This window comes from Ornithodoros turicata, chromosome 2, assembly GCF_037126465.1.
Source record: "Ornithodoros turicata isolate Travis chromosome 2, ASM3712646v1, whole genome shotgun sequence".
Classification (NCBI taxonomy): Eukaryota; Metazoa; Arthropoda; class Arachnida; order Ixodida; family Argasidae; genus Ornithodoros; species Ornithodoros turicata.
In genome coordinates this window covers 50,046,628-50,055,513 of record NC_088202.1, presented here as the reverse complement: position 1 = coordinate 50,055,513, position 8,886 = coordinate 50,046,628, and the positions used below count along the sequence as shown (strand labels likewise).

General features: G+C 43.6%; 1 protein-coding gene across 1 annotated transcript; it reads right to left on the bottom strand.

The window, feature by feature from the left end:
* Positions 1-1,621: 1,621 nt before the first annotated feature.
* LOC135384623 (uncharacterized) lies at positions 1,622-6,739 on the bottom strand (the record flags this gene model as incomplete). The annotated part of the gene is made up of 9 exons (XM_064613819.1): positions 6,508-6,739; positions 5,401-5,586; positions 4,970-5,110; positions 4,751-4,915; positions 4,592-4,654; positions 4,451-4,507; positions 4,308-4,361; positions 4,008-4,213; positions 1,622-1,735 (listed from the first exon to the last, which is right to left on the bottom strand). Coding segments are annotated over exons 1-9 (1,218 nt in total), but the record flags the coding sequence as incomplete, so codon positions are not given.
* Between the last annotated feature and the right edge of the window lie 2,147 nt (positions 6,740-8,886).

The following is an 8,886-nucleotide window of genomic DNA, read 5'->3' as shown; positions in this document are numbered from 1 at the left end:
GGAAGAGCTTACAGATTGAACTATCATGACAGCCAGGCTGCTACATACAGGGTGTTTCCTCTATATGTCACAAATTTTCATAAAAAGGGGAGTTGTCTTAGGACGCTTTTACTTTTGTTGTTGGATTGCTCGACGGGGCTGCTACTGGGTGACCGTATTTTTTTCTCAGTTACGGGTCTAATTAACAGAGACATTTTAATCCACTGTTTTAATTATTGACTTTAAGGGGCATATTGCAATTGAGATATTAAAGCCTCATGTTCGCATGATGTGCTGGAATCCCTGAGGAAGCACAAAAGTAATCGCAGCGCGTGCTACATACCTAACTATTTTAGCTCTGTCGTCTGCTGCAAAGAGCAACTGTTCTGCAAAACAGTGACAGTGAGTCGATATTTCTGCCCTCACCTAACGTCACAGAAAAAGGTCATACGTGATTTGTCCTGTATTTATTTCGCTTGCAAGGAGCAATGTGCGTCACCACTACATATCAGGGATTATGGTACCAGTGAAAGGCGAAGCCGTGTCCAGCAGGATAAATTGAGTGATACGGCAAGCGACTGCGAACACATGAAGGAAGAAAAGAAAGCAAAAAAAAGCTACAACACAAAGATCATGAAACAAACACCGATAAGGGTTCCCTGCATTGTACATGACGTTTTTCTGTGACTTTAAGTGAGGGCGGAGATGTCAACGCCGCTGACGCTCTTTTGCCGACCACGTGTGGGTTACAGTAGACAATAGCGGTCAAATACTCAGGTCCGTAGCACACACTTCATGCTTCTGTGCTTCATCAGGGATTCCAGCATATCATGTGGACATCAGGCTTTATTATCGTAATTGCAATGTGCTTCCTAAAGTGAATAATTAAAAAGCTGATCAACATATCTGTTAATTAGACACCTAACTTAGAAACAATATTGTTTCCTAGTAGCAGCCCTGTCGAGTAAGAAGCGTCCTAAGGCAACTCCCCTTTTTATGCAAATTTGTTACAGATAAAAACAAACACCATGCATACCGTATTTATTCAATTTTAGGCCAACACTGTTTTCAAAATTTCTGGGTATGAAACTACGGGTCCGGCTTAGATTCGAGGATGCGGTCAGCGCAACCCCGTCTGGTTTCATCCGGTTCCGCCATCTCCACACACAGCATGCGCCGCCAGTCATTATTGTGCGTCCAATGTGCAACCTGCTCGCGACGGTAATGCGCCAGTCATGCCATGCCACAACACCGCTTCGTTCAAAAGCAAAGTCATTCTCTGTGCCGAGCAAACATGAAACCTCCAGCCGCAGCAAGAATTCGGCTTCAGTGAAATGAACATGTGCCGCTGCAGGAAACAACGCACACTAAACCAACTTGCGAACTGGGTAGCGGCAGCTTGGCACTAAATTTTGGCAGAGGTGGTCATACATTCATTTTTTGCATTCGTCAAAGGTTGTTGTTTTTTTCGCCATCGGATTTCTGGGGGTTGGCATAGAATCCTGTGTAGTGGCCTGATTTATGTTAGAATTAGTGCTCAAAGAGAAAGAATGTAGCAGAATGTAGCAAACACCCAAATTTGTTCAACACTTCACTCATACTCACGGTAGATAATCTGAGGCATCTGAAGCTTTTTTTTCCCCTTTCGCCCCAGCCAGCTGTAGTCCCCAGCAGCTTCATTTGTCAACAGGTAAGCAAGGATATTCCGAACGGCCTGGCCTATATCATTCCCTCCAATTGCGCCAAGTTCTTGCACCTGCAGAGAAGACAGTTTGTCATTATATACTTGTTGTGTCTCAAACATACCCAATAAATCAGTCCTGAGTGAGATGTAGATGTATCTGTATGTCAGGACTGCCCAATAAAAACATAACTCATATATTAGAGAACCTGTACAAGGCAAAAATTGGAAAAATCTAGCACTCGCAAGTGAATAAGCTGAATAGTTAAAGCGATTGAAACATTCAAATAACTTATTTTGCTAAATACAAATTCTTGCTAGAGTCTATGCTTCGTCAGGTAGCACGTCTGTTGAAAACACCAGGTATACTAGCACAGTTTAAAGAGAAGGGGAGATAATGTACAAAGAAGCGGAGTTGTGAGGACTGCAGCAGAGGAGAAAAAGAAAGGTCAAGGCTCAGCAGTTGGATGAAAAAAGGGGGATACATTATAGGTGACTGTTTCAGGTGGTCAAGTGACCAATATACACGTGGTCTCCCGCAGTGTGTGAAGAACAGGTCGAGACGTCGGGCTATGCATATATACTCTGCCTGATGAACAATGTCTCCTTTGTGTCCGTAAAAACCGTTCCCACAGGGAATTAGATATTTCTCCGACATACTGTACGTGACATTTGGTGCAGAAGATTATGTAACATACATGATATGAATTACAGTTAAGAGAGAGTTTTATTCTAAAGGTGAAGTTGTTTCTGTAGCTATCAATCTGTATACACAAAAAAAGGAATGTATAGGTCTGGCATCGTGTTTTGGCACACGGAGCACAGCTTGAGGGTTGCTGGTGAATCTGTGGCGGTACGAGTAGGTTACGCAAGTTAGTATGTCGTTTCAAAGCAACCGTGGGTGCCCGCGGAAAAAGTTCCTTCAATTTACTGTCAGCGTGAAGGGTATTCACATAGTGTTTCAGGAGTGTTTTACAGTTATTGAGGGACTGATGGAACTAAGTGGTAAAAACTCAATTTACAACGTATATGCGCAGTCCAGGAAGTCTTTTCCAAACACGCACGCGACCAGACTTCCTAAACCGTGGTTATCCTTCCGTTTTTGCCATGAATGCCCTCCACAGATCAAGCTTAAAGGCGAGGGGTACCCTACATGCTTCTACAACCTCGAACAGAAAGCCCAAATGTTGTTTCTACCACTCAGTCCCATCAGTCACTCAATAACTATAAAACAACCCTGAAACGCTATGTGAATACCCCTCACGCTGACAGTAAATTGAAGGAAGTTCTCCCGCAGGCGCCCACGGTTGCTTTGAAACGACAGACTAACTTACGTAACCTACTCATATCGTCACAGATTCACCAGCAGCCCTCAAGCTGTGCTCCGTGTGGCCAAACACGATGCCAGACCTGTAAATTTATTTTTTCGTGTACACAAATTGATAGCTACAAAAGCAACTTCACATTTAGAATAAAACTCTTTCTTAACTGTAATTCATATCATGTATGCTGTATAATCTTCTGCACCAAGTGTCACGTACAGTATGTCGAAGAAATATCTAATTCCATGTAGGAAGGGTTCTACGGACACAAAGGAGACACGGTTCATTAGGGTAGAGTACTCATACATGTATGTTACAGTTCATGGTGTAATGTACCGGTGGGGCGAGACATAAAGGTAGGCTTAGCTACGTCAAATCCAAGTTCATCAGCGACCCACCCGTTTCACTGCATTTTAATCTTCCTGCGCACGACTGCAACACAAGCTTGAAGATCGTTATCTTAGAGTCGGGCTTCCCTGACAATAACAAACGCAAAATCCGAGAGTCGTGTTTAATTGCTGAATTCCAATCCTTGACTTCACGTGGCCACAATGTATTTTCTGGCCCACATTATCATTTGGCTTCCCCCGAGTTCCCTAAGAATAGTGAAGGCACCAAAACATTGCCCGTGTGCTAAACATAAGAGCTCTTGACCTGTTCTTCACCCACTGCGGGAGACCACGTGTGTCACTTGTTCGCCTGAATCAATCCCCTTTATTATTGTGTAATGTATCCCCCTTTTTTCGTTCAACTGCTGAGCCTTTCATCTTCCCTCTACTCCGCTGCTGCCGTTCTCACAGCTCAGCTTCTTTGTACATTCTGTCCCTTTCTCTTTAAACTGCGGTGCATATACCTTGTGTTTTCAACAGACATGTTACCTGACAAAGCCTAGACTCTATGCGAAAGCGTGTTTTTAGTAAAATAAATTATTTGAATGTTTCAATCTCTAACTATTTATCTTAACATGTCCAAAGAACAGTGTAAAAAAGTGGAAGCAGAAAAAAAACAAGTGTGAATTTGCTTACCAGGATGGACTTCTTTGCTTCATCAAGTTCAGCTTCAAACAGCTCGAGTTCCTCTGAGGATGTGAATGGCTTTTCTATGAGCACTTGTAGTGGCTTTGAAGAGGTAGATGCAGTCCTTTGGGAGCACAGCTCACGAAGGAGGTCACTGTCACCCTGCTGTGTAAGTCTTATTTGCTGTAGCAGCTTTAGAACCTGTCTCTGAAATTCTGCACAAAATATACAAATGTGTTGTAGGATGGCAAGAAGAATACAAGTCGCACAAAATTTGTACTGCATGTATTGTTTTACTACAATTAGTACCCGCTGTAGCCAGGGCATGTTTAGGTTGATGACCACTTTCTCTAGAATCGCCACCTCCACAAAACCATTAAATGTTAATAACCTTGTCACAGGAAAGACCTGTTAACAAAGCGCATATATGCTGAGGCAGCCAGTAGTCATACCTAGAATTTCCCGAGATGCCACTGATGATGCTTCATACAATGAACTGCTGTTGCTGCCTGCACATGATGGAAGCATAACAGCGCACGGAGCATCCAGAACACATTTTGTGAACAAATGTCAGCTGCAATCTAAATTAATACCTTGGGAGAGCTGAGCACGACTAGAACCTTGGCTGCTTGTGTGGCCACCTCCAGATTTATGCTCTATATTAGAAGAAATGCTTTTTAATGCTAGTGGTAAGAGTACACATGAAACAATGTGCACAAATTTTACTGTATTGAAATTTAGATATCACCTACCAAAAATAGGACACGTCGGAAAGTTTTCTGGGATAGGGGGTGCATCATCTTCACTGTCCTTGTCATCTTCTGGCTCAGACTCTGACAAGGGAAGGGGACGTGAGTGCTTTGCAGTACCTGCTGAAGCAACGATGAATGTCAGCGTATGTTGTGTGGAAGATATTTCTAAGCACACAGACGTAAATTAAGTATTAATGTTAGCTAAAAGAGTTCTATTACCTGATAGAGGTTCATCTGTTTCCTCAATAAAGCGAGAGGGAGGGAAACGCTTCCTTTTGACCCCTTCATTCGGTGTGTCAGAGTTTACGTCTGAGGTATACTGTGCCCGCTCAAGTTTATCGCGTGCTTCCTCATATGTTGCTGAAAAGAAAAGAAAAAAACAGTAGTCAATTTATTTATTACTTATTTTAGTTACTATTATCGCTGATTATCTGATAAAGTGCCTATGTTATGTGAAGGAACATGCGTAACATTACAGGGCTGCTCCTCACGTGTCCACTAGTAAATCATCTAAAAACTATACTGAATAGCTGACAAGGTGGCTGCCTCGGTGATTCCACTGTGAGACATACTCACGAAATATATTTTTCATCTGGGTGAAACATAGCTCACCAAATTCAGCAGAACATATTAATTTATAATATACTCACCAAACACGCCTATGACTTGAACGTCATAGCTGTCCCATGACGACTGCGGTGATGCACGTTTCAAAATAAGCTTTTTGGCTTTGTCCGTTCCAACCCTTGGCCATCTGCATCTTGTTCCCTTGACCCATGCTCCAGGAACTACCTCAACTTGTTCGGCTTCAATGAAGTTCACGATGATAAACATACCTGTGAAAATTCAAGAAAGTGTCAGTGTATCTTAGTTGCGCATACATACTAGGCTAACATACTTAAAATATGTAGAGAACTTGGGTCTACCAATGCTTGGAGTCAGAGAAACAGAGTAGGAGTTTATAAACGATGAAGATATACAAGGATGCAGGTTTCTTGAAAAATAAATAACGAATAAAAACGGCTGAAACGAGCATGGAAGTGACGTATAACATGGCTCAAAACCCTGCTTCATCTGTGAAGCTGTTCACCAGTAGTCACCATGCAAAATATTTTTCGCTCTGCGATGTACTGTCACTGCGCAATAAAATTTACAAAAGTCAGCCTGAGAAAGCAGTTGCAGACGAAAGACACGAGCCCCGTGTGATGTATAGAAACTGATCAGTGCCTTCCTCTTTTGTTTTTTTCTTCTCTGCTAATGTGCCGCTTGTACATGCTTGAGCTGTGCCGTTGGACGTCACTGGTCACGTGCCCAAGCCCGTGATACGTCACAACGTCTTCTCGTTCGTGGAAAGGGTTTATTAAAGGTATTCGGAACAAAGCCTTGCGTGCGCTCTGTAGGTCACCTGCGCTCATCGTTCTTTCGCAGAAGCTCATTTTATTCCTTGCAGAAATCGACGCAGCGAAAAACAAAAAATATTTTGGTGGTGACTTCCATGCTCCTTTAATGTAGCAAAGGTACAACGACATACTTGTCATTGTATGGCATTTTCATGACTTTTCTAGCCCCAGATAGTGGCCAACACTTCAGGGAAGAAAGTTGTGATACAACATAAATTCCGACACGTGATGACTCGAATGGCTTAATATAAAGGTCACTTCTGCTGAGGAATTCCTGTCCTATTATACAAAGTTCTTTTGTAGAGCGCAGAGTGGCAATATTATGGATGACCACCAACTCTCCACTGGAAACCCTACAGCAGTTGTCTCCGAGTGCAACTCCAAAGGTGTAATCAGCAGTCCTTACAAGCTTGAATTCTGGCCCGGTGCATTCAGGGAGCAGTGGTCCATTGTTATGAGGCTGAGAAGGTACTGTTCCCTTGCTGGATTGGTTTAGACTGCTGGACACATACCGTCTCTCAGAAAGTCTGTTCAGGAGCTGTTCCAGAGGAGCCTCATTCTTTCGGAGCAGACGCTTGACTAACTGCATGTTGTTCTCATAGGGGAATGCGCTAAACGAGTCAACTTTCCCATGCATCATTACATCTTTTGCAAGGTGTATCACGCAATGAACGTTGTATGAAACGTGATGCTCACCATAGAGAGATTTGAATCCATTTACAAAATGGCGGATTAGATTCTCTGCATACTCTGCATGTTCCTGATACAGTTCCTTACTAGCCAAGATAGAAACTGCACAATGCAGAGATATGAAGTTACTGTATGAAGCAGATGGCAGTGCACGTTTCAGAATCACAGGTCCCGTGTAGAGAAGTATGGTACGGTACTCTGTCGCTTTCCACCTATCTAACTCACTTAGCGACCTAGGCTTTCTTGCGAACTCTCTTGGTGTGTGTTGTTGCATTCTTACGCACTGATCGGACACAAAATGCCTGTCTGAAGGGCCCAGTAATGGTCGAGGACTCATAACCCACAAATTCATGAGCTTCCGCATGACCCCTAGACACACAAGGTGCATGTAGTCTAGGGGTGCACAGGCAATGCAGTCAATGTCCAGCTCAGTCAAAATGCTCACCCCTTTGTGGTGGTCGGCATCATCTTGGTTTCGGAAGCTACGGTTTGTCCTGAGTGGTGCTGCCATTTCCAGATAACACATCCTTCTTTCTTTGAACTCCCCCTCTGCGGTACATTTTGGGCACCCTGACCTCGCGTTGTGACCTTTCGTGCAAAAGATAAATGCCCGTGCAGGAGCGTCACAAATAAAGCTCTTCAAAACAACATGACATTGTTGACCATTGATTTCAATTCCATCACAAAGGAGTTGTTTCATGTCCTGCACAAATAAAGACAGGAATTCGTTCGCAGAGGACGGCTTTTCATTTCCAGCGTATACCCCAACAATAAAGGGCTCGCTTACATCAGCAACTTTGACAAGGCAGTGAATTGGCCAGAGCGGTTGCTTGGAGCTCCTACTGATTGGGAGCCCGTCGATGTTGAAAGATAGTGGTATTATTGCTGGAACATCCTTCACATGGGACAAGGTGCTTCGAATCCCTGTTGATATGCCAAAATGGCAATATCTACCACTGCCCAGTACTGATATCTTCAACGATGATCCGCGTGGAGTGTTCAAAAGTGTACGGGCGTCGCTGGGGAAATCGGCGTGGCAATCATGAGTTTTAAGAACCTTTAGAATAGCGTTGATAGATGTTTGCTTCTCGTTGTGGTCAACTGCCCAAGTTCTTATTTGGGGTAGCAAGTCCTGAGATTTCGTATTTTCAGCCGTAGAATTTAGAGCACTTGGTAGTGGCGATGTCCCTGCTGCAGAATTTAGAGCACTTAACGCACCGATTCTGTTCTCACTGCCTGTCGGCGAATATCTTTCCGAACGCACACCACATTCTGGGGCTGTGTGTAAGGTGTCTGCATGAGCACAGTCAGCGTCAGATTCACTGGATGAGGTGGTCCTGAGAGATGTATCAGCAATTTCAAGGGGGACATGGCAACTTTCGTCCGGCGCGTAAGAGCAAGACGCGTACTCGGTTCTGTCGGTAGAATATGCTTGCAAGCTCAGCTGCACTTCCCGCCGCGCCTTCATATAAGCGTAGCGTTTGCCTCGAGCTTTCGGCATAATTGCCACTTAGTTCAAACACTACATAACAAAAGCTCACCTTAGTTGCTTACAAAACTATGCGGAGAGGATGTCAACGTGCACCGGTTGGCGGGAGAACAATCGATGATGACGATGATGAACTCTGGCAATGTCGATGCGGCATCCGGAAATTTCGCCTCGGTTGCACGCGACCTCCTGCTCCGTGATGCAAGTTGCTTGTTTTCTAGTGATCACTCCAGACCAAAAAAAAAAAAGTTCTGCATTGCAAATGTTGCAGTGTTTAGAAATAAGTAGAACTATACTTTGTCATGAGTCGTCTCTCTTTCATACAATGGGACCCCCGCACAGCAAGAGCGCATATGCATTGTGCATTTAAATTTATATATATATATATATATATATATATATAAATATATATAAACTCCTATAACTGCATTGCACACCGTGGCTCTCTGAAAAAAAAAAAAGAAAGAAAACCCGGATGCCGCCCAATGGCCCCGTGACATCCTGTGGATATTCGTAAAATGACGTCAGAAATGGATCACTCATGGACGTTTCTGGAT